Here is a 26,337-nt window from a genome sequence, read left to right as displayed (position 1 = left end):
GGCCCCACCCACTCAACCTTCAATCCCCTTCATGGAATAAACGTTTACTACTACTATCTCTGGTAGCGCGTTAGCTGTCGTCTGCCACGGCAGGCCCGACGCAGGCGGCGCCACTGTCGATATCGCGCCTCGATCGCGCTGGTCGCGCCGAGCGCGATAAAGGAACGGAGGAGGAGGGAAGTGGATGGCGCTACTTTTTATATATAGGGGCTTTAGTCCAGACCTGTGTTGACAGAAACTTAGCGTCGGTATACGACAGCGAAGCTCAGGGATGTACACTTCCATTTTTCGTGTCTGGCAAAATTCTCAGCGCCAAAGAGATAAAAGATATTGGTAAACTGTGGAGTTAGAGCTAAGTCTGACACTGCTTGCATGATCACATGCCTACGAAACCAAGCACCTTTGACATAAATTGGTGTTGTCGTTGGTGTTGTCGTCATCGTCGTTGTTGTTTCAGAACATGGCTCGTACCCACGAGGGGTTTGGCCACACAGGAGGTAATGAAAAGTGCACCCAACAAAAGACAGAGGAGGTAAAAAGCAAACAATAAAAAACTAAGCACAATGCTACTTAAACACAACCAAATTTGGAGCGGACTTATTCATAAAACGAGGGAAAATAATAAAGTAGACCATGGTCGGTACCCTATAGAAGCGTAATCTTCCGACGCTTCAATGAACAGTAATAATAGCAGTAATAATAGACCCTTGGCTTATGCGTAATTCACAGGCCCCAAAGGACAATAGGTTAGACGTTGATAGTGTTAAACCCAGATTACCAATCGTACTAGAAACATTCTCCGGAGGGACGAGAAACAGCAGCAGGATAAAAAGATAGGGTCGGTTGTTATAGGTAAACCAGATCTATTAAGGTGCTGTTTCAATGTTGATGTTCTCGCAGCTACGTTTTACGATAATACATATGTGCGATGAAAGTAAACCATGACTGCTTCGAGGTCGTCCTCAAAACCGGCTAGTTATCAGAAACGATCGAGATACTGTGCGAGGCGCTGATATATTGTTTTTTAAGTACTACAGATCAGCAAATTACGACTTATGCAAGAAACTAAATCATCAACGCTCCGCAACAACTATGGCGTAGGAGGTAAATGTCAAGAAAGTTCCAGCTTGCAGGCTCTGATTGACCGTGTGAAGCACCAGAAAAGAAATGACTGTGTGATTATAGTATGCCTCTACGTAGGACATAGTTGGAAACTCGAAGGGACCCGTAAGTGACGCAGGCGAGATTGGAGAACGACTTGCTCCTGATGCACTGGAAATGGACGTGCCGGTTCTTGGCATTTTCATCCCAAGACATGCACAGGAAGGGGCGCTGCACGTAGTTGTAGATCATCTCGGCACGACCAACCGGCCGACGCTTCACTTTCGCCTTGGACCGGGCCGGGTAGCATTGAGTGTCAAGCCTAATTTTTTAAGGTCACGCTCCTTGAGCACCTGCGTAGCCACGTCCCGATTCTCTGTGTAATTGAAAAAATGGTACATGGCAGTGTTGTGGATGATGTGGGAGTGCGCTTCGCCAGTCTGCGGTAGATACTCCTCGTCACAGTACGTCGATTGTGTCGTCGTCCAGGAGAACCACTATATGACACTCCCGGTGCCCTATCTGAACCGCATTGACCATTTTGCAGACAATGAGATCTTCAAGCAACTTGCCGAACTGTTGGCGGGCTCCGTAATAGGAAAGCTCATGAAGAAAGCCCCTGAGGTTGTCACACTTCAAAGTATGGGCATCGAACGGAATGAGGTGATCGCACGCAGCTCGCAGTTCAGGCACCGTAACACACGAAGGGCAGTAGATAACACCGGTGTTGTAGTAACCCAGGATGGCTCTGAAAACGGCATCGTTGGGCCTTGCGAAGTTGTTCTCCAGTGATGAGCCAAACATGCGTCCCAGCATGGTGTCCGGCTGCAGCGCGAACAGCGCGGGGTCGACGACGAACCACGTGTTCTTAACGATGAGGGTGACGCGCTTCTTCGAGCCTGTGGCCAGCGAGAGCGCCGACATGGACGCGGCCGCTGGCAGGCAGTCGCCGTGGCCGCTCGCCTCCATCACGCCACCCGAGGTAGAGGCCGCGAAGCACGGCACGCCGCTGCTCTCGATGAAGCTGGAGCCGCTGACCGAGGAACTGCCCCGGTGGCTCGCACTAGCCCTGCTGGGTAGCAGCTGGCCGATGCGGGACTTGATTGGAGCTGCGGCGCTGTCCCCTCTTCCGTCCTCGTAGTCCAGCTTGCTCACCAGCCACGGCGTAGGCTTGGCGCCACCGCTGCCGGAGAAGCTGTCAGAATCGCGCCTCATCTGTGGCCAGTCCTCTGGGGAGGCGCCCTCAGTGTCGCTTCTTCTTTCTGGGCGTGCCAAAACCAGTGTCGCTGCCACTGCTGCTGCTGCTACTCCGCATCGCGAGTAGACTGGATGTAAATTAATAGGTATAAATAAATTTCACCCGCAGTAACGTAATACGAGGGTCGTGCATGGTTCATCTGGACTTTCAGTTTTATGACTCAAACGAAATGGCTTACACTGGTGAAAAACTTTCCCTCTTCTATTTTGTTCTCAGCGCGCAAACTTATGCTACACTTTTCTCTTGTATTTACGTACAGGTATTTTTCACCTAGCCCTGAAATTGACTGCCAGCGCCCAAGAGGCCAGATGGGAAAGCCGTCGCCGCAGCTCGCTGTGTTAGAGCACCGCAGACATCTCGCGAAGGTTGTGTTTCGGCTCTAACAGCATTCTCTCTTTTCTCTCACTTTCATTTTATTGCCATAGCAATTATATGCTCAAAGCGGATTTATGCCGTCGGCGTCGCTGTCGCCGTGAGGTTCCGTATGACGTCGAACGGCGATGAAATCCTCGCCGCGAGGGACGCGCGAGGGACGCGCGCTATCACGGGGAGCGAACGCACGGCGGCGAGCTAACGCGCGTTCTGCGCCGTGCTCCCTGAAGGGCTGCAGAATTAAGCGTCTCTTTCCTCCTTTACAATCACCATATATAGAGAGCCGACGCAACTTCCGTCGCGCGGCCGTGGGGGCCGGGACGGGAGGGAGGGAGGGGAGCCGACGTTTAGCTGCGGCACCAAATGCGTATTTTATAACGTTGCTAGGCGAGAAGGTGGTAAAGACTTCGGACGCTGCTCGATGGATGGATGGATGGATGGAAACTTTTATTGAGCGATTGTAAGATTCGCGGTGAGTCTTCGAAGATCGGAGGCCCTTGGTCTTGCGGTGGGAAGGCCCTCAGTCCAGGGCTCCGCTCGCCGTCGCCGCCCTGCGTGCCCAGTCAATCAGGCTAAGCTGATCGCCAAAGGCCTCGTTCGCCAGCAGCGACTCCCACCGCTCCGTGCTCGGGTTTTGGATGGGGGTTAAGGCAGTGATTGCACGACACGCCCATGTAATGTGGAATAGTGTGGCTTTCTCGGAACACCGCGGGCCACGTGAAGGGTATGCCGTGGGGTGGATTTTTCTGAGGTGGAGGTTGGGGTAGGTACCTGTCAGGATAAGTATCCCGCTGGTAGCCTCCTCTTTGGTGAGTGAGCGATGGGGGCGAGAGTATTTTCTTCGGGTACCCTTATAATAATTTATGATGGACGAATAGCCACACGGTACCGGAACGGGTGCCTCAGGGGCATGGTGATCGGGTGCTGCTTGTATACCCGCGAGCGACCCTGTCCGCCGCCTGGTTTCCCTGCAGCCGCGCGTTGCCAGGTGTCCATACGATCCTATGCCTGATCGGAGGTGTTCGAATGTGCCGCTGTTCGCCAGCGTCATGTTCCCTTAGGAGGATATTGAGCGCAGGTTGACAAACGCGTTCTTTCAGTAGTTGCGGCCGGCGGCACGCAACTACCTGAAAGAACGCGTTTGGCGACGAGGATTTAACAGCCCATGTGCTACCGGCTTGCCCTTCATCTGTGCCTTCGATTGCTGCCTGTCATCCTATACGATGAGTATTTCGGGGCTACAACCGCCACCCCCTTTCCTATCCTCACCTGGACACCCGGTCATTCCATGGGAGCAATGGCTTCAAGTGTTCAAGAACTACATGGTGGCGTCGGGCGCCTCCGACCTACCTGCCATGCGTCGGAAGGCGATTCTGCTCAACTGCTTGGGCTTGGAAGGACAACGAATCTTCCAGACTCTGACGTCGGAGGACGACCCGCGCCTTTTGGCTTCGAGCGCCGCTGGAGAGACGTTGACGTCACCTGGGCCAGATGAGCTCGACCGCGCCATTGTGATCCTTGAAGACCACTAAAAGAGCTCTGTCAACGTCACTGCAGCGCGTCACTGTTTCCGTCGACGTGCACAAGCCCCAGGTGAGACTGCGATCGATTACGTCACCGTGCTACGAGGTCTCATTAGAGCATGCAATTTCGGTGACTTGGCGGACGATATGATACGCGACCAGCTCATAGAAAAAACTACCAGTGAATATTTGCGCGAACGTCTTCTACTGGAAGAGTCTCTTGCGCTTTCTCGGGCTCTTACCATTGCGAGACAGCATGATCAAGCGACAAGAGAAGCGAAAGAACTTGCACGACACGAAGCACAAGTGCATCACGTTAATGACGAAAACATTTCAAAGATGAAAGAGAAGCACTGTGGCACGTGCACATGCTATAAGAAGCAAACTATAAGTCGTCGAGCCTTGGAAGAGCAAGAGTGTTACCGTTGTGGTTTTTTTGACCATCTTGCGAATAGCCCTCTCTGCAAAGCTAGGACACATAAGTGTCGTAAATGTGGAAAGATTGGCCATTTGGAAACGGTCTGCAAGTCTCTCCGAAAGTATGAGAAAAAAGTTCAGCATGTCTCGGAAGACAACAAAGATACAGCTGACCCGGACGATCACTTAAGTGTCTGTCACATCTGGAGCCGCAAGAAGGGAATTTATGCCGTGTTGGAAATTGAAGGAATTACCGTATCGTTCCTGATTGACACTGGATCATCGGTTTCAATCCTAGCCGAAGAACTTTACCAACGCCATTTTGCTACTGCATTTCCTCTGACATCAACATCCGTCCAGCTCCTCGAATATTCTAAGTCAGCAATTCCTATAAAAGGATGTTTCATTGCTCCAGCTACATTTCACGGCCGATGCACTTCTGTTCTTCTGTACGTTGTGCCTGGAGGAGCAACCATACTTGGTTTAGATGGTATCGCGGCTCTGGATATGAAGATTCAAGGATCGCCGCTCAGGTGGCTGCTAATGACACAAGAAACTCTTGTGCTGCCTCCTGAATTACGTTCCGAGTTCAAGCACTTGTTTGAAAAACAGCTAGGAACTGTCAAGGGTTTCACTCACAAGGTCAGAGTTCGAGCGTCTGTTCAACCAGTGGCCAGCAAGCTGAGACGACTACCACTCGTCATTCGTGAGCAATTCTCGGCAGAAGTACAAAAATTAGAAGCTCAGGACATCATTGAGCGCGTCGACTCTTCAGATTCAGAGTGGGTCTCACCAATTGTTGTAGCCAGGAAAAAAGGATGGCTCGATTCGCATGTGCGTAGATTTACGAGAGCCAAACAAAGCTATAGTGGTGGACAGTTTTCCCCTGCCACAAACTGAGGAACTTTTGAACATCTTGGCTGGAGCACAGTGATTCTCCAAGCTAGATTTAGCTTCGGCATATCACCAGTTGCCACTAAGTCCAGAAAGTCGTGATCTTACAACGTTTATAAGACACGAAGGCCTATTCCGCTTCAAGAGGGTTTGCTTCGGACTGGCATCGGCACCGTCAGCGTTTCAGAAGATGATGCATATGATCCTCAAAGAATACAAATGCGTGTTGTTTTACATTGACGACATAATCGTGTACGGACGCTCCCGAGAGGATCACTTGGTCAATTTGCGCGCGGTTTTGAAACGGCTCTCTGATGCTGGTCTCAGGCTCAATCATAAATGCGTTTTTGACGTTGCAGAGTTTACTTTCCTTGGCCATGTTGTCAGAGCCCAAGGGTTATTCCCACTGACGTCATCTATCGAGGCGATAACCAAGGCACCATCACCTACAAATATGAATGAACTTCGCTCGCTGCTGGGACTTGCAGGCTTCTACTCCAAGTTCATCCCGCATTTTTCTGATGTTGTGGAGCCAATGCGTGCTTTGCTTCGAGGAAATGCGCCTTTCACTTGGACTGCAGCAGCACAAAGCGGCTTGGAGCAGCTGAAAACTCTGATAACGTCTTGCGAAGTTCTTCACCTTTTTGATCCTCAGTTACCTGTGTACGTTACAACTGATGCCTCAGGATATGGATTAGGTGCTGTACTGCAGCAGGATAACGGAACATCACTGCAAACTGTCGCGTTCGCCTCACGTACTCTGCAAACGCATGAACGGAAGTACTCGGTCGGTGAACGCGAGGCCCTTGCCCTCGTCTGGGCCTGCGAGCACTGGCACGTTTACCTGTGGGGTCGACCCTTCATTTTGCGGACAGACCACGCTGCTTTGGTTACGCTCCTTTCAACGAAAGGCACAGGTCCTTTAAGGATTGCGCGCTGGTCATCACGGTTGCTGTGCTACAACTACATCATGAAGTACAGGAAGGGTAGCGAAAACGTCGTGGCTGACGCACTCTCCCGGCTGCCCCTAGAGAGTTTCATCCCCGATGCACCCGAAGAAGAATTTATATGTCTTCTGTCCCCAGTAGTTACCATGCAAGAGCTTCAAGAAGCATGTGCCGCCGATCAGGTTATCTCTCAAGTGAAGCAGTTTATCACTACTTCTTGGCCTGACAAGAAATCCTTGTCAAAAGAGCTGCTACCGTACTTTCACGTGCGATCTGAACTCTCTGTTGTTAGCGACGTTCTGTGCCGGGGTGACAGGATTGTCGTGCCTACAACTTTGACACGCCGTCTTATGGATCTGGCCCATGAGTCACACCCAGGAATTAGTTGCACCAAAGCTCGTCTTAGAGAGTCATATTGGTGGCCATGCATGGATAATCACATTGAAGAACTTGTGCGCACATGTGTAACTTGCCAGTCATGCGACAAATCCGCGCGTACATCTGCAGCTCCAATGCAGCCCGTCACTCTTCCCGAGAAAGCCTGGGAAAAAGTCGCTATCGACATTGTGGGACCTTTCACGCAAGCTTCAGCCGACTGCCGTTTTGCCATTACAGTTATTGACTATTACAGCAAGTGGCCAGAGGTGGCTTTCGTACGAGATGCGACAACGTATACAATGAAGAAATTTCTACTTGAACTTTTCGCAAGACAAGGATATCCACGCGGTATCGTATCCGATCATGGACCACAATTTTCTTCAGTGAATTTGGAAGAATTTCTCACAGAGCGCGGAATCACGCATTACAACTCTTCTGTGTATTACCCGCAAGCCAATGGTTTGGTTGAAAGATTTAACAGGGTATTAAAGCCATATATTCAATTGGCCCTGTTAGAACTCCGTGATATGAGAACAGCGATGCTTGATTACCTGCAAACATATCGCTGTACGCCTCATGCGACTACTGGTGTTGCACCCGCTGTTCTTCTTCATGGACGACAACCTCGAACCAGACTCGACATTGTGGGATTGCCTGACAAATGTTTCAGCACGGACCCTTCAAAGGCACTGCAGGAGTTGCGAGAGCGCATCAAGAACAAGCAAATCAAGTCGAAGCTGTTACACCGATGAAAAGCGCGGTGCCAAGGAACCCAACTTCGTCGTTGGTGACTACGTGCGGGTTAAATTACCTGCAGTTCATGGGAAGCTATCTCCACAGTTTTCTGCGCCCAAGAAAATTATTGAGAAGCGTGGACCCGCCTCTTACCTCTTGGAAGATGGGCGTGTCTGGAATGCTTCCAAGTTAGCGGCCGTTCACCGCGAAGCTATCAGCAAAATGAAGTTCGGTACCTCTGCTGTCATGAACTGGTCCCCGGCATCCGATTATTCCGCTACTGCAGCTGTAAATCACCCCTCACAACCTGGCACGTCAAGCGCCGTTAACTATGAGAATGAACCCTTTAACCATGAACCACCTGCTGCAGAACGCACGCAACAAGCTTCATTTAATCTGCCGGGATGCGAAGCACGCGTGAGGAGAAGCGCCCGTAACAAGAAGACGCCGAAGAAGCTGCAGGACTACGTTAGGCAATAATGGACAAACAACCGTTTTCTTTTAGGGGCGAAGCTCCTTATAGCGGCACCCGTTCCGTCCCCGTCGTCGTATTAGTAGTGTGTAACCAGTAGTGTGTAACCAGTCTGAGAAAAATGAGAAAAAAAATTCCGAAGTTGTGTCCGTAGCGCGGAATCGAACCAGGGACCCCTCGCTTCCGAGCGCGCGGCGTTAGCCCACTACGCCACGAAGCGGACATAGACACACGCACCACGATGGCAATAAATACCCAACATTAACGAAAGGCCGCGTTTCTAGCGCGTTTCTAACGCGTTTGTGCTAGCGCGTTACGGCCCGTGTAAGAAGCTGGTGTAAGACGCTGTGGCCTCTCCGCCTTACCTTCAACGCGTTTCGAACGCGCTGCCCAAAGCGGTGGCAAGTCAAGTTCAAGATAGATAAGTGGTTCTTGAGGGAAAGGGAAAGGTTGGCGCTATCTTCTGCAGCCCTTGAGGGAGCACGGCTCAGCGCCAACGGGGAGGGGTAAGTGGGAGCGAAAGAAGGGATAGAGTGGAGTCGCCATGGCTGGGCGAAGCAAAACCGGCAGGCATAGGCGGCACGTATCAGGCCGAGATGGAAGGCCTTGGTGTGCTGCAGAGTCTGCAGGGGTGTTGTGCCAAGCCGGTCAGGCCCGGGGTGGGGTGGGAGGCCGTGAGGCCTTCCCGCTTGTAGAAATGTCAAGTTCAAGTCGAGGAGCGTTTATGAATACGGGGGGTATACTCTCTCAGCAGTCATGTGATGGCGTCGGCAAACGCGGTGCACGTTCCGGCATGTGTAAATGGCTCCGTAAGACGCTGTGGCCGCTCCCCCTTACTAGAGAGTACTGCACGTTTCTAACGCGTTTGTGCTAGCGTCCCCTTAAGCGGGAGATCCGATGATTCCCTCCGGAGCTTCGCCCACTCATCATCATTCACCCCGTGGATATGCTGTGATTTTTTCTTTTCTTTTTTTTTTTCATCGTGTTTTTTTTTTTTTTTTTTTCCAAGAGGGGATATGTTGTATAAGGCATCGCTGCCGACTGCAGTGCCATTAGATGGCGCGTGCTTGGAGCCGGCCTGAAGAGGAAGATGAGGATGGAATAAACAGTCAGGGCACTGTAGTCAGGGACTGAGTAATGTCTGTAATGTCTCCTTTCAGTATCATGCACGATACAACAGTGTGCATATGATCCTATGCCTGATCGGAGGTGTTCAAATGTGCCGCTGTTCCCCAGCGTCATGTTCCCTTAGGAGGATATTGAGCGCAGGTTGACAAACGCGTTCTTTCAGGTAGTTGCGGCAGGCGGCCTGGCAGTCCGTGGGAACGTGAAACGACCGTCCTAGCTTGTTGCCGTGAGCGATGGCAAGTGCGATGGCAACTCGACGAATGTTCCTTTCTGATCTCGACGAAAACCTCCGAGCCGCCCTTAGAGGCACCGACAACAGTCACCAACGCCGCGCGCGTTCGGTGCGAACGCGGGCAAAACGCCGAAGGCGTCGACAACAGTTCTGCGCGGTGCTGGTGCTGCTGCTTGTCCAAGTTTATACAGCTGATAAAACTACTATCTTTACCCCGTATAGCTCTCTACTAATTTGCTATCGCAATTGATGTTTCGCCTTTCGGGTGAAACTGCGACATTTTTCCTTTCCTTTATTAAAAATATGAAGTTCGTAAACCTCACCCCCATACATAATTAACTCTGCAGTTTAATAATAAAGAGAGGTTTATCTCTTGTAAACCTAGTTATCACGAGCGAAAGGTCTGTTTGGCTTGGCAAAGACTTTGCACACGTGTTTAATTAAAATTCGGCTTTATTGCAAATCTGATGGTGTCTCTTTGTGTTTCTATGGTGACGAAAACGGTCTTTGCTTGAGATTTCGCAGTCTGCTGTCTAGCTGTATCTACTAGATGATTGGATTGAGCCTGTCGCTTGCGCTGAAGTGCACACGCAGGCAGCCCAGCCGGTGCGCCATCCATGGCGAGACTGAGCGACCAAGCGTGGTACCGCAGCAGCGAGGCTCCGAGCGAGCGCAGCTGCGACGCCTCTCCGCAGCGGATCACGTGGCGTAACGTCACACCTGGCACACTTGCGCTCGGGCGGCTCAAGATCATTGCGATGCAATGAATGACCTTGCGAGACATGGCATATAGTAGAGTTTTCGCTGTAATAAAAACACGATTCTCTTGTGATTTTGTTGGTGTTATTGGTTTGCTAGCTTTATATTGTTGTTAGAAAAAATTGAGTTTCTCGGTTCTGCTGATTCATCTCGAACCATGGGGCCTTGCGGTAGCATATGAGGTCTTATTGGCCAGTTGTCTGCTCCAAAGATTGCGTACTGTGCGCGCATGTGCGCGAAAATTGCCTATGCGCGCATGTGCACCGCGGGTATTAAATTCAGCGTGCTTTCTTATAATGAATTAGTCGCAAGTGCACCGTCCGTCCATATGTTTGCCTTCTCAATGTGAAATTAGCTTTTGCGCCTGAATAGGACGGTTGCGAAATGTCAGTGCGAGCAAGCGTGCGAGATCATGTGAACACCCCCTGCACATTGCCTGTATCCGTGAGAAAACCAAATAACAATCATCACCCACTCATGCGTGCGTGGCAGCCCAATTCAAAGCAAATTCAAGAAGTGAAAAAATCACGCGCCATTCCACTGCGATCAAGGTGGATTACCAGCGTAGCAGTTTAGCACACGACGTAGAGGCGACACAGAATTTAGATAAAAGGTATGAGCAAATTTTATTTCTCTTGAGCGGCGACGGCGGTCATCCCGAATACACACGCACACACACTTTTATTTTGATCGGCGGCATACATTCGCGTGGAGGAAAGAAGACACGCGCGACGGGACCGCTACGCCGGGAGAGCGGTAGGAAACTAGGCACGCAAGCGCTTGGAAAGATGACAAAGGAAAGACAGTGCGAGCGTACACATGGCCGACGCGGGTCGCACAGTGGCAAATCGTTGATAAACCCTTGTTATCTACCTGAGAGTCTACTGATTTTGAAAATGGTGCCTATTGATAACTAATCTACTGAAAATACACATCCAAGTGATGGGATCGACGTAGAAGCTTTTGCACAGAATGGCTTCAGCGGCGGGGGCGGATCGAGTCCGCATGCACTCCCTGTGTTTTCGGTGATAAGATTGTGTTGATACGAACGCCGGCAGTAGTAGTAGTAGAAAACGTTATTTGGTGTTTTGTAACGAAGTCCCAGAGGGTGGAACCCTCAGTCCAGGGCCCATTTGCTGCTGCTATCCGGCTGGCCCGGTCGATCAGGTATCGCTGGTCGTCGAAGGCTGTGCTGGAAAGAGCGGCTTCCCACTGGGATGGGGAGGCGTTGGGTATTCTATATGTAGGTAGGCCGAGTGGTTTGGAGCATTCCCACGTAGAATGGTAGAGGCTTGGGTGTCCACCACAGAAAGGACATTTGTCGGGGTACTGGCGGAGAGCAAGGCTGGGGAACGTATTAGTTTGGAGCTGGCGCCAAGCGGCCGCATCTGCACGGTTTAGCTTCACGTGTGGTGGAGGAAATACGGGAGTCTCTGGTGTTGTAGTATATGCGTGTATGTAAGCGGTATCGTTTCCACCTTGTCTGGGTTGGACTGGCCTTCCACCGGTGCCTGGAGGGTTAGGCCTCGGGCTGTCGCATGAACGCGCTCATTGCCAGGGAGAGACGCATGCCCAGGTGTCCAGACTAGGTGAACTAGTGGAATATTTTGCTTCTTGCGTAGCATTTTATGAGCGATCGGTGAAATCCGTCCTTGTGCGTGGTTTCGACATGCTTGCTGGGAATCTGTAATATATATGATCTTATCTGGGTGTTGAGCGCTGATGGCGAAGGCTATGGCACATTCTTCCGCTTCCGTGCAGTTGTCAGTGCGTATTGTGGCTGATAATACTGCTTCGCCCCTCCAGTCGGCCACTACTACCACTTTGGCTGTAATGTCGGGGTAGCACGCGGCGTCTGTATAGAAGGTGTCGAGGTCGTTGCCGTATGCTCGGTGCAATGCCATTGCACGTGCAGCGCGCCTGCCTTTATGGTGTTCGGGGTGCATATTCCGAGGTATGGGGACCACTGTAATGCTTTCTTTGATGTTTGGTGCGATTGGCAGGGGCTCTCGTGGGGCAAACTCTGATGTTGGATAACGTAATTGTCCGAGTACGTGCCTTCCTGTCGATGTACGTTTCAGTCGTTCGATCTGACTGACGTTCTGGGCTTCGATTAATTCGGCCATTGTGTTATGCAAACCAAGCTGTAATAGTCTGGCTGTCGAGGTGTAGATAGGAAGGCCTGTCGCCGTTTTCACCGCTGTTCGTATGAGGGTGTCTAGCTGGCTTGTTTGTTTTTGGGTAAGTTTGTGGTAAGGTGCGTGATAGGTAATGCGGCTGACGATTAAAGCGTGTATGATGCACATGACGTCGGACTCTTTTAGGCCATGGTGGCGGTTCGTGACCCGCCGGATCATGTGCACTACCTGCTTAATCTGTTTCTTCAGTAGCGTCAGGGTATATGTCGCTTTCGCACTGGCTTGAACGTGGAGTCCTAGTAAGCGTAATTTGTTAACCTTATTTACAGGTTCACCCTCGATAGTCACCGTGATGTCAGGCGGTAGGTGACGTTTCTTTTAGAGTTTTTTTTTTTTTTTTTACTATAAGCAGTTCTGACTTTTGAGCTGCGCGCCTAAGTCCCCCTGCTCGTGCATATTTCTGGGCGACATCCGCTGCTGCTTGTAGTGCGTCCTGTATTTCACCATCTGAGCCACTGGTGGCCCAGATGGTGATATATCTGCATAAAGCGCATGCCTAATGGCATCTAGTAATGCAGGTAGTCTGTTCATATCTATGTTAAATAGCACGGGGGAAAGCACTGACCCTTGTGGCGTGCCTTTTCCTGCAATAGGGATGGAGTCCGAACGTATATTTTCTATACCTATAGTCGCAGATGATCTTTAAGAAACGCCCGGACGTAACTGTATAGTCGTCGGCCGCTTTTGGTTGCCGCTAGATTGGTGAGTATGAGGTCGTGAGCTACGTTATTAAACGCGCCTTTCAGGTCTAACGCAACGATGGCTTTGCTTTGTTGGGTGCTGATATGGTCAATTATCTCTTCCTTAATTTGCAGTAGTACGTCTTGAGTGGATAGCCCCGACCGAAAACCGAACATTGTGAGCGGCAATAAGGCTTGCTCTTCTAGGTACGGCTGAAGCCTAGCCAGGGCGACGTTTTCAAATAACTTTCCTATGCATGATGTGAGCGAGATGGGTCTCAGTTGGTTTAGAGGGGGCTGCTTGCCTGGTTTTGGCATCATTGTAATATCGGCGTGCCGCGCCATTCTTGCGGCAGCGTGCCCTCTAGCCAGTGGTACTGAAAATAATCTAAGTTCTTTTATCGATCTGTCGTCGCGGTTTTTTAAAAGCCGGTACTGTATTCCGTCTGCTCCCGGGGCGGCGTTGCGTACTATTAGATGCAGTGCCGCTCTAACTTCATGTTGTGTGATGTCTTTGTCTAATTCCGAAGGTTTCACATGCGGATAATCTATGTATGTTGGTGTGGGGCCTGTACCTATGTAAGCGTCTTTTAGCTGTTGTATTATGGCCGCATCATTCCCAGCACGAACGCCGGCACGAAGCTTAATCGCTCGCTGCTGCTGCTGCGCTGACTGACTAGCGTTTTCACAGTGAGTTTCCGCGGTCATCGAGTGAGATGCGTTCATGCTTGCTTGTGCGCGCGTGGCACCATGGTTGGTAATTTAGTTTGTGTGTCCATGTTTACACAAGTTATACGGCCGATAATACTACTATCCTTAATTCGTATACCTTATCCACTAATTTGCTATCGCCATCGATGCTTCGCCTTTCGACCGAAACTGCGACTTTTAACAGTGGAGCTGTTTAAGCTCTTGGTTAGGCCGTGTAGTGCGAACAAAAAACTGCGCCTGGCGATGACGTTCCCGCGCGTTGCCTAGCAACCATCTCGCGGAGCGGCATGTGCTTCGCCTATCCGTGCCATGCACATGTTGCCTTGACATGGGACGTTAAGGAGAGGGAAGGAGAGCATGCACGCGGCGCGCGCTATGCTCGAGAGAGAAAGAGAAAATGAGAGCGAAATAAATTGTAGCAGCACCAACGAGGCAACGCGCAGAGCTGCTGCCGACGCCGTCCGCGTTTCCCCGCGTTCACGCCGAACGCACGCGGTGTCCGTGCGACACCACCTAGATGCTTTTGGTCGGTGACTGCAGCTAGTCACTGGAACCTGGAAGTACCGCAGCCCTTTTCTCTTCGCCGCCGCACCGCCGATTGGTCAGTTGCAGTCACGTGATCTCTTCCTGCCATAGATGGCCCACGCCGCGCCGGAGCAGACACGCAAAGGCATCGCTCGTACAATCCGCGCGTGAGCCATGGACGAGGTCGGATTTTGCATTTTATGTAATTTAGGCCTTATGTAACTTTCGTATACTTAAAACAAAACAAAAGGAAATACCCGGGTGCTTAGCTTTTGGGTGTAGCAACCGCCGGTAGCCTAGCTGGGAAACCGCTTTTCGCGATACCGAGCGGAAAGAGCGACAGCAAACGCAGTGATGTCTGGCTGCACCGGATAAAGCACAAGTTCACTCCCACCAGCTGAATTTGAGGATATCGCAAAGCTGAGAAGTTTTGCGGCATCATCGAACTGCCTAAATGCCATGATATGATCAAGTTTCTTCGCAAGTTTTTTCTTTGAGGACTGCGGTTTTGTTGCGCAAGAAAAGCGAGGAGGTGCTCAGAAATATGCAGATCCGAGCAAAATGTGGCTTGAAGAGCGTCGGAATGCGGGCGACTGTGTCGACAATAATAATGTAGTGAGCAAACCCCTGCAATACAGATCTATTGAGCTGTCAATGTTGGCTGATGTTTCCAGGGCTGTTTAACTTAAAAAGTCTCTGAACCACCCCTCGGGGTTGGTGAAGAAACAGTCCGCGAATAACATGCGCTGCTGTGAACATCTCTGCCAAGTTGCCAAGTTTTGCAGTCGTGCGTGGCGCGTGGAGCTCGCAAGCGGAGCGCGACATCGCCTTTCAAACGCTCTTTTCAACAGAAGCCCGCTCCTCATTCTTTTCTGGACAATTTATAATAAAGCGGATTCCCATACGCGTCTGCTATTGGCCAACAGCTGACGTCAATCAAGAAAGGTGTTTGGATCAGTGCACGTCTTCCTACTGCTACTGTGTATGTTTACTTACGAAGTTTAATAAACAGGCTGAAGTAAGCGAAAATCTGCTTTTGAATTTCGATAATTACGTACTTTCGGAAGAAGCCGACTCACGCTCGGCCGCAGCCGGCCGTGCAGGAACTTGGGCAACCCTCCTTATCGGTGTCCTAGCCGTCGAGTCTCGCTCATTTAGACTATTTTCGAACGCTCAACTAGCCTCGAACCCGCGAAACATAAGGCCAGACCACACGCACGCTTGCCAGCGCGCGCTCACTCCGGACGCCTCGGCATACTTATTGCTGGCGCTTCAAAACGCGCAAGTTGGATGGATGTGCCTACTCCCTCAGTCAAGCTGATGGACAAAACCAGTCCACACCACGTAGCACGGTCAGATTGGAGCGTACGAACGCGAGAACGCACTTATGCCCTGTCGTGCAAAAAGCAACCACTGCGCGTGCGCACTGAAGTGGCATGTAGCTGCGGTGCTACGTAGCGTAGATACCGCGGCCGCCGCGTGGTGCCGCGACGAGTCCACTGGCGCTGCGGCTCGCTATAGACAACCGCGTTTGGCTTGCGCTTGGCGCGTTGTAGGCGCCAAAATCGGAAGTATTGGCGTCTACGTTAACATCCAAACTCAAACCGAAATTCAATATACAACAAAAAGAGCTTTACTGAATACGCATTTACTGTTTTTACTCAACGCTTTCAAATCCGTCAAACGACCATACACCGGCCTGGTGGGGCCCGCAATGTTCTGGGCGTACAGCCCCACCAGCAGAAAGCGCACCATCTGCCGACCCGTCAAGTGCATTGGAGACGCCACACCCATTAAATGAATAAGCGATAGTTTCTTCGGAAACGACCGCCCATGCCTCGGAGACAAAACACAGGACATCTTGCCGGAATAGCTTTCAGAGGTTGCCCTTTGGTGTCCTTTCGTCCTTCCTGATGAATGCTTTCCACAGTCAGCAAAGTCTAGCCTTGAATGAGCAGTTCCAGTAAACATCGGCTGGTTGCAGCAGGCTTGTGCAGCCGGCAGGCCCATACATGACATCCGTGTCGCATTCCTGTAACGCGGCCTTCGCTGCTGGAGTCTTATGGAGTGGTGCCTGATGCAGTATGAGCTGCTGCTGCATGTCATCACTGCTTTCACGCCAGACCCTGGCCACCCATTCCTGCAATATTTCCGAGGTCCTTCAGCCATTTCTTGACGCAGTTAGGTGTACGTTTCCTATAGATAAAGAACAAAACAAAAAATGCCAGTTGTAAACGAAAAGTGCTATAAACGGAACACTGAATCGGTGCAAGATTTACCTGGAATGCGAAGGTTCACTAAGGCCTTGGCTGGTATCTTCCCACTCGGCTCTTTAAAAAAATGACAAAAGCTGGAAGTTTGTGACCCGACGCACATGCTGCCGGGCACAGCCATGTTTGTGATACGTACTGTTGCTTCACCACAGAACGCCTACTACGACTAGGAGTGCACAACACGGCAGAGGAGCTGATCGGGGCACATTTATCCAACCAGCGAACAAGGGTGGCGGTTACAGAAGCGGGGAGGTCCATCCTCTTGCACCTGTAGCTCTCTGCCCCTCTCAGCCATCCGCTGCCTCAGACTGTGAGCTTACCCCATGCCATCCAAAGCAACATCACCGTACCTCCTCTACCTCGCAACATGCACCCAGTGCACCACGCACAGCGCAGGGAGGCCCGGGCCATACACATGCAATACAAGATTTTACCATCTACAGCCTACACAGATGCGGGGTCCTACCCCAGACGCCCAGCCACAACAGCCACCGTAATCGTCAACAAAGCACATCGGAGCAGCATTTCGTCCGCCCGAAAGAATCCCCTCCAAGCCGAGGAAGCGTCCATAGCCCTCGCGCTCTCCCAGAGGTTGAACTCATAGTGACCGACACCCAACAGGCGTGCCGCAACTTCGCTAGCAGCAGAAGTCATGCCACTAAGCTCAAGATCATAAATCAAAAGCCGCCAACCAGATCAGTCATGATCATCTGGGCGCCAGCTCATCACGGCATTCCTGGCAACGAGGTCACCAACCACGTGGCTAGAGATTTGACCCATCGAAACGACGCCAAGGAATCTGAACTCAAGCGCATGCACCCTCTAGTCTCGTACCAAGACATCACAACACTACAAGCTAACCTGCAGAACATATGCACCCCCACACAAGTCACTACCTAGAGAGCAGGAGCGCTTCCTCCGAGCTCTACAGGTGAATACATTCCCCCACCCAACCAGAAATCATCTCATAGCCCCTACACAATTCTCTTCGCAATGCCGCTTCTGCACAGAGCCCAGGTCCCTCAGGCACATAGTAGGAGGTTGCAGAGAGGCACCACTCAATCCTCCGAACCCTTACCACACCAACGAGCTTTGAGAGAGAGCCTTGGCCAGCTCCAACCTCGAATATCAGCAACGGCTGATTGCGAGGGCCCAGGACGCGGCCCGAACTGAAGACATTCTGGAATGAGGACGCCTCTCCAAAGCTGCATTTACATAATAAAGGTGTTTATTCTCTCTCTCTCTCACCAGCAATGTTTGTTCTGCCAGCCGGATTGTCAATTCGGACCAGGGCAATCTATGTTGGCAATGTTGTGTGATGTGAAGTCGTGGTGAAGTCGCAGAGAGTTGATAGCAGAACAGAAAGCTCTTGCAACCTCGGTGAGATAATCGGGGGTCTTTTGGCCGTCATTCGTTGCTTGACGCATTGCAACACCAAAGCACCTTTTCCACCTTTTCATGTACCGAGAGAACGCTACAAAGTTTCCAAGCTTCAGGCTGATCTATATATTCACTGCCTCTTCAACCAAGATCCTGTTGCTGACGGCACGACCCATGTTCCTTTCACGTTCCAAAAATTCAAAAAGAGCATCGTCCAGCTCCTCGCTTAATACCGGTGCATTGCTGAGCTTACGTTGACCCTTTCCTCTTCCAAAGTCGTGCTGTTGTAGGATCGTAGTATTTATCTCATTCACGAACCTTTTTCTGGTCGATCGCGAAATAGCTCGCAGCCGCGTGCACCTTCCTCCTGGTAAACCTCAACTATCTTTTTTTTAATGTTAACAAATACATCCTTCTTGCCTGCTATGTTGCATATAGTATTCCAAATACACCAAATTCACACCAGCATGTGACACTTCGCACATTTGACGAAAATGGCAACTGACAAAAGCAATGGACTATGCAGATACCTGGCTATGGTGAACTATTAGGCCTCAGCAGAAGTGCGGCTGAACAATAAATTCCTTTCTATCTAAACTGCATCATTTTATGTAATGTAATAAGCAATTTCATAAAGAGCTGTAAAAAAAATTGTAGCCAAGCGGTCCGGCGAAAATGCATGAAGCGGTGAACAGGGTGAAGAGAGGGAAGGGGCGCTTGCTCGGTAGTTCGCACCAATTTCAAATCACTCGAAAGTGGAAGGGGGGGGGGGGGACACTTGGACGGCTAGGGGTGCTTGCTCTGAATTTTATGGTACATCTGCAAGCATGAGACCACTGCTTTAGCAAAAACGACGGAACATAGACAGCAGGGAGAGTGATGACATTTTCGTTTTTAATCTTTTCTTTTTTTAACACTCTGCACACACAATCAGGCATACACCACTTGGGAAGCAATGAGAGCACTGTGCCATCATCACAAGTTCTGAAACCAAGACCTACTTGACCACAAAGTCATGGAACAGACAACATTTCCTGTTACATTAAACTGCACATGTTCCATCAATTGGCTCCAGTAGTTGTGACATCACATGAAACATCTCAAGTGAGGACCAGCACAACCCTGGTCAACAGGACACTCGTGTTTTGTGCTGTACATTAAAAAAAAAGTGAAACATATTCCAAGCACCCAGTTATTAGTGGCTGACAGTTTGCAAGAAATATTGCAGCAGCCAGCTCCAAGGCCTTATCATCCTGAGCAAGAAAACACCTGCTCTTTTAAAGCAAAATCTTTCACTCACAAAATGAAACATGAACACAGGTTTAGGCAACAACTAAAACAATTAGACTCTCTTTAAAACTATCTTTAATAGCTGCTGCAACAGAAGATACATACTTTTCAAACCAATTAAAATATGCACAGATTGAGTGCTAAGTAATGACAGATGAGATTTACACAACGAAGAGGCCTCAAATTTGTGATATTATGCCCTGAGGCGCAACTGTGTTCAAAAGAATGAACTATGCAGAAATGTGGTATTACTTTCATAAGGAAAAAGACTCTGCCATCTTCAGTTCCAAAAGAAAAACAAAACTGGAATTGAGACAAAAAGAAGACAAGATGTAACGGTCACTGCCACATTTTCTTCACCTCAGCACTTCCTTGGCTTTACGAAAGAAGCTAGTGATAGCAGGTTTCAGAAAGTTTTGGCGTATTGGGACAAACAAGGCATGACAAATGAGGAGCATGAGAATGACGTAGTATGAAGCACAGTGCTCAGGTGTGTTGGAAAGAGCATGAAACAGCACAAAAATGCGCAACAGAATAAATGGAAAGACAAACAATTGTGCTGTACAGCAAATGGGTGTCAAGGCATGGAGAAGGCAATAGGTTGCTTGGGTGGATCACCTCTCTGTATTAAACATACAACTCAAGGCACCTCCTCGACTGAACTACCCTCTGCATTTCAATAATGCCAATTAGTGGTCATTACCATGAGGATTTGCTTGAGACACTCCTCTAGGCCGTTTCCTCGGAGTAGACACTGAAAGCATATAGTAACAAAATTACAGCCCAGCAATTCCTGAGGTATATTTGTGCTACCAGATATTTACAGCGTCAACATGAAGAAGGGTTATTGAAGCACTTTTCGGCTTCTAAATCAAGAGGTGGCAACATTCTCTACAGACAGAAGTCAAGGAAGTGCCTCATGTTGAGGAAGATCTAAGAATGGGGGGATCAACTGTTTGGGTGGTTTAGTGCAGACCTCCTTACTATAAGCATTCAGCTGTGACAACTGATTGCACAGGTGTATGTGAGAGCCAGTTGAGCACGCCAACAACTGGGTGAGCGGGCAGCTTAGCCGCTACTTAGTCAAACATGGCTGGATTCTAGTGCTTTAGGAATGCCTGGTATTCGCTAGATATTAAGCTAAGCAAGACTTCCAAAGCTTACCCTGTCTACAAAACTCTCAAACTTGCATCCGGGTGCAAGTGCACAACAAAAACAATACTTATGGCAACCTATGTAGCTACAGGAATGATCACCTGCTAGGTTTAAATTGGTGTGTCCCTGTATCCTGCCACCACCATGCATTAAAAACACTGCCGCCATTCAAAGCAGTTGTGAATTTCCTCACATTGCTCTGTTGTGTGCCACCAACTGCTTTCCTTAAGGGTATGTTCACGCAACTAACCACTCTAGCAATTTTGCGCACGGACCTACATTCATGTGACTCGGAGGTACTCAAACATGCCATGCACCAAAGGCACCAACACAAAAACATTCAAGGCTTGCAGCACTGCTGCTGAAGTACCAGGTGAGGCCCACGAGCAAAATTGGTGATATGGTCCATTGTGTTAACTTGCACCCCTTAACTGCACAGACCTTCCAACAATAGGTGCCCTGCATTTAGTTTGATCTTCGGGCACATGCATTCATTGTCACTTAGACCAGTTCTATCATTCAGCACTTTTGTGAAATAATGCCATCACAACAATGCGAGCTTCCTTTCACACAAACCACACTTCTGCCACTCCTCTGCAATCAGTATTTTACCGCTCTCAAGTGTTCCTCAGTAAAAGAGAAAAAAGGCTTTTCAACATGAAAACTATACAAGTACACACGAAAACGACGGCGGGCTAAGCTCACAGAAAGAGTTGCAACATTGTGCTTGAAACTATTGCCACTCCTCTGTACTGTCAGCAATTGCTGTGCACTTAGTTCCCTGACATGTCTCCCTACCGCATCAAGAATCCACACCTTACCCCTCCATCCCTGCTCGGCGACTACTTGGCCCCGCCTTGAAATGCACCCACAAAGCTCAGAACGGGTGCGGACCACGGTTCCGAGGGCCACCTCCTCGCCAGTTTGGGCTCCACATGAGTCCCGCTGCCCCTCGCATTGGGTGGCCTCTTCCCTGGGGGCCCGCTCCACGACCCTGGGGGCCTACCCCTCGACCCTGGGGGCCAGCACCTCGTGCCTGGAGACCCGCACCTCGACCCTGGGGGCTCGCCCCTCGGCCCTGTGGCAACGAGCCCCGTAGGCGCACCCGACGGCTGCGCAGACCGCGAACCGCGTTAAGGCTCCTATGCTGTTGCTGCTGCTGTTGTTGCGGTGACGTCACGGCTGGCCCGCTGGTAGCACCGGCCGCAGCAGTAGGAGCCGTCGCGTGCGCCGGCGGAGGTGACGGGAAGTGGGCAGCGCTCGGCGATGTTGGAGCTCCGCCCACTGCGACTTGCGCCGCCGCCACAGGGGGCGGCGGGGTTGCTGCCACTGAGCTCGAGGCCGGCTCGGGCTCCTCCCACACAATGCGCCGGCGCTGCGGCGGCGCCTGCTGCTGCGTCGACTGCTGTTGCTGTTGCGATGGCCCTCCAGATGACGTTGCCACAGAAGCTTCTCCACCTGCGTATGATGCCCAATGATCATCGTTTTGCGGGAAGATAATGCACTCGGGGTGATGCGGGTGCAATAAAAATAACAAACGATCAAGTCAGCAAACTTTCTGTTTGTGCCAAATTTGGATAACTGGAAGATTTACAGCAGTGTTCAAGACAAGGCAGGCATGAAAACGATGGAAACAGCACTGCAGGCAATGGAAGTTTTTTAAACATTAATAATTAAAAAAACTATTTTTCTCATGTATATCATGCAACATATCTTCATTTCTCTCTTTCAGACTATAAAATGCAATGAACACTATGCAACTAAGATTTGCGGAAAAGCCAACCTATGCCCAAGATGGAACACAGTCGAACCCAGGTATGTAAAATAATTATATCAAACAGTTCCAACATCCCCTTGCAAAACAAATGCAAAAGTATAGCACTCTACTATGTGTATATAGAACGCCCATTCACCGTCACATTAAGTATACTGAACACTACGCCCCTGCAAACGCGCTTCTCCAATCGAGATTGAGATTATTCTTGTGTCGTCAGGGATACAGTTGAACACCTTTACAACGAATGCCTCTACAAAAAAGTCACTTGTTTAACAAACGATTACCTGTGTCCCGGCTGAATTCCTTTTTTTTCATGGGTATTGTGAATGCCTCTACAATGAAGACCACTACAACGAATTTGCCGATACAGCGAAGGAATTCAGGTGCCCGCAACGGCTACATTGCTGCTTCACTACGAATACCATGTAGCGGTGCTGCTATAGCCCTCCGCAGATGCCGTGGAGCTGCACTCTGTGCTAGCACTAAGTCGAATCCCCCTACAACGAATGCCACTACAATGAAATTTTCGCCACAAAGAAGACTTTCTGATCCCCCGTCAGCTGCCCATAGAAAGTAATACAAAAAAAGTCCCTTCATAATGAAGGCGTTTTATTCGGTATTTCCACTTCAACGAACTTTTCGAGAATGAAACTGGGACTGAATTGAAATTGGAACTGCCGAGTAGTCAAATTAGAAGGCCCTTTCAAAGCTGTGACGATCGTATGTCCGCTTGAACGAGGTTTTCACGAATGAAATCAAATTCAAAGTACCGATTTAAGCCACTGCAATTCATAGCCACGCGTGGTCATCACGTGTCTGCGCGAGACTGCAGGGGATCACCGCAATCGGTGCCGTTTTCTGTGGTCTGTGTCCGGTCGAAATGGCTACACCAACGAAGAAGTGTAAACTTCTCCCTCTCGAGGAGAAGGCACATATGGTCGCCGAGGCAGAAAGCGGAAGGAAAAAATCTCACAGTTTCGCTCGAAAGGCGAAGCATCGATTTCGATAGCAGATTAGTACTAGACAGCTATACGAACAAAGGATGGTAGTTTTATTGGCCGTAACAACTTGTTAACATTCGCTAACTAAATTACCGAGCACGGTGACACGCACGCACAGGTAAACATGAACACATCTCGCTCGATGACCGCGGAAACTAGGTGTTAACATGCCGGAGTGAGAAGGCGCGGCAATAGCAGCGACGAATTGACCTCCGTGCCGTCTCTCGCTTCCCCGCGAACTAAACGTCAAATGCACAGCGCACGCAACTCTAGCAGCACTAGTTGCACTTTGCCCCCATCGCATGTCGCTTTGAAGATGAGGCCTGCGCGGGCGCTCACTTTGAGCCCGTCAAATTGCTTTCAAGGTAGCGTCCGAACGGCCGCTGTTGTCAACAAGATGCTAACGTATCGTCGTCTGGGGAAAATGACAATCCACTAGACACACCGACTCCGGCGACTGCTTTGAAAGTAATGGATCCTTTTCACCTCATCAGAAAAGTTATCAGAACCCACGACAATGGCATTGCGATGGCTCTTTTAACGGACTGTGAGACCAGCGTAACGCCTTTGCTTTCCGTGAAGCATAAGAAATCCAGGCTGACCGACTTCTGGAAATAAAACTTCCGGTAAATGCAAGCTTGCCAAGCTTGCTGACTTTGTCATAAATATGCAGTGAAAATAAGCAGTGATGCAGCTTCATTGCGACGATGCATGTGCCGCAAAAAGAGTGTTTCGCGATCGGCCAGGCACGTGCGTTGGGTTAGGCGTCTGCTGCAATGCACGAAAAATGCTGTAACAGCGGTGTGAAACGCATTTTCTCTAGAAGTTCACACTTTATTGACTGCCTTTGGTACGTCTCACCGTTTGCCCCCACGTCATCGCGAAGATTTCCCGGACGATGGTTTCGGTTTCGTTCCCGGCTTTGCCGTTTGGTGTACGTACGAGAACTGTTAGAAAAGTATCCGACCTTTGGCCGAAGAAAACTGGCATAACTGGAACGTTGGAAACCTAATCACCCTCAAAGTAGTCTCCTTACGACTCCACACACTTCTCCTAGCGGTGCTGCCATTGTTGGAAGCATTCCGAGACGGCCTCTTTCGGAATGGAGTTTAGCTCAGCTGTCGTTGCAACCATAATGTCCTCTCTTGTCTGAAATCGCGCTCCTTTCAATGGCCTCTTGATTTTGGGAATCAGCCAGGAGTCGCAGGGGGCCATATCAGGAGAGTAAGGAGCCTGTTGAACTACAGGAGTCTGGTTTTTCGCCCAAGAAGTCTGAATCAAGTGCGAGGAATGTGCAGGAGCATTGTCGTGATGGATGCGCCAATTTCCTGTTGACCACAACACTGGTCTCTTGCGCCACACAGCATCACGTAAGCGCCGGAGGACATCCTTGTAGTACTCTTTGGTGATTGTTTGACCCTGCGGTGCGTACTCATGGTGTAACACACCGCGGGAGTCAAAGAAAGCAGTCAGCATCACTTTTACGTTGCTGCGCACTTGGCGGGCCTTCTTTGATCTTGGTGATGTGGAATGCTTCTACTGTGACGACTGGGATTTGGTTTCCGGGTCGTACCCGTACACCCAAGACTCGTCACCAGTGATTATGGTGTTCATGAAGTCGGGGTCACTGTTTGTGGAATCCAGCATGTCCTGTGAGACTTCAACACAAAGTTGCTTTTGCTCCACTGTGAGCAGCTTCGGCATGAATTTTGCCGCAACTCTCTTCATGGCAAAATCTTCGGTCATAATGGAATGTGCAGAAAAAGTGCTGATGCCCACATCTTCCGCAATTTCTCAGATAGTCACATGACAGTCCCGCATCACCACAGCGCTCACTTCGGCAATGACCGGGTCATTTTGGCATGTTGATGGGTGACCGGAGCGTGGCCCGCTCTCCACCAATGTGCGGCTGTCTTTAAACCAGTTGTACAACTCCTTAATCTGTGTGCTGCTCATAGCATTGTCACCGAAAGCCGTCTGAATCTTCCGAATGGTTTCCACTTGGCTGTCGCCCAGTTTCTGGCAAAATTTGATGCAGTAGCGCTGCTCCAGTCGCTCTGTCATTTTCCTTGCAATAAAAAAACCGACGAGAGCATTGCGCACTACCTCACTCAAACGCTGCGTCCCAGCAAATGACGCTATTGGCAGGCGGGAAAAAATTTGCGCATGCGCACATAGGTTCAAGGTCGGCTGATGCAAGCGCGCTTGTTTCACATCCATCAGGTGATCGAAAAAAAAAAAAAAGGGTCGGATACTTTTCTAACAGACCTTGTATATACATACCAATTTCGCGTCAACGAAGCTCCGCCACAACGAAATTTTTCGCGTGTCCCGTGAATTTCGTTGTAGTAGGACTCGACTGTAGCATGCTAGCGGGCCAATATCAGCGAGTGTTCAGTCCTGGGGCATCACTCAACTTGTATGTTGCTTTTGTAACACAGTAGCAGATGCGGCCTGTTTAAAACAAGCCAACCATTTTGACGGCAAGGTAGGTGATAGCGGCATTCGACGATTTGCAGTTTTACTTTGGATCGCTCGCACATTTAGCAGAGGACCACGCCCTAAATATCGGCACAATAAGGTCAACTGCAAATCCCCGCCCATGGGCCGAGCTCAAGCCGGGTGAGTAAGTTTTGAAGCAGGCTCTGGCTTTGGCTGGGGCCTAGGAGCTTTGGGCTCGAGTCAAGTTCGGGCTTCATTTGCACCCGTAATAGGGCCAATCATGGCACCTGTAATTTCACAAAACTGTCGACTGTAAGAATTGCTTCCTTTGCAGTGGCCAGATTCCGTCAGATTAAAAAAAAAAAAAAAAGAATTAGCACAAAAAGAAATTTGACTTATTTCACTGTGTTTTTTTCATGCACAGGCATTGAATATGAAAGGCAGTACATGCCATGGAGAAAAAATGAGCAAGATGCCTGCCTTAGTATACCGATGGCTCATGAATCAAAGGTCTTTTTTCCGCTCCATAATGTCCAATTCGCTTTAGTAGTCTTCACTGCATCACAGTCACACAAAGGGGTGAAGTATACCACTAGCTAAAAAACTAACCACTGTGCAACGAAGCATGCTACCTGTGTCCTTTTGTTGTCGGGAAAGAGGAATGCCATGCTGCTTCAAGAATGCAAAAG

At 49.9% G+C, this 26,337-nt stretch overlaps 1 protein-coding gene and 2 pseudogenes across 2 annotated transcripts in view; all 3 read right to left on the bottom strand.

Moving 5' to 3' along the window:
- Positions 1-660: 660 nt before the first annotated feature.
- LOC119452784 (BTB/POZ domain-containing protein 10-like) lies at positions 661-2,372 on the bottom strand (annotated as a pseudogene).
- Positions 2,373-18,855: 16,483 nt separating this feature from the next.
- LOC119452946 (nucleoprotein TPR-like) overlaps positions 18,856-26,337 on the bottom strand; it is a 134,634-nt gene continuing 127,152 nt past the window's right edge. For both annotated transcript variants that reach the window (XM_037714907.2, XM_037714909.2), the window contains exon 50: positions 18,856-21,886. In XM_037714907.2, coding sequence (XP_037570835.1) covers positions 21,306-21,886 — 581 coding nt within the window. In that variant the 3' untranslated portion in view covers positions 18,856-21,305. The remainder of the gene's footprint in view (positions 21,887-26,337) is intronic.
- Positions 24,739-25,440, bottom strand: LOC125945545 (uncharacterized; annotated as a pseudogene).

This window comes from Dermacentor silvarum, chromosome 5 (assembly GCF_013339745.2).
Source record: "Dermacentor silvarum isolate Dsil-2018 chromosome 5, BIME_Dsil_1.4, whole genome shotgun sequence".
NCBI classification, from domain to species: domain Eukaryota; kingdom Metazoa; phylum Arthropoda; class Arachnida; order Ixodida; family Ixodidae; genus Dermacentor; species Dermacentor silvarum.
Note: the sequence above shows the minus strand (reverse complement) of the source record. Positions and strands in the feature narration are given on the sequence as shown.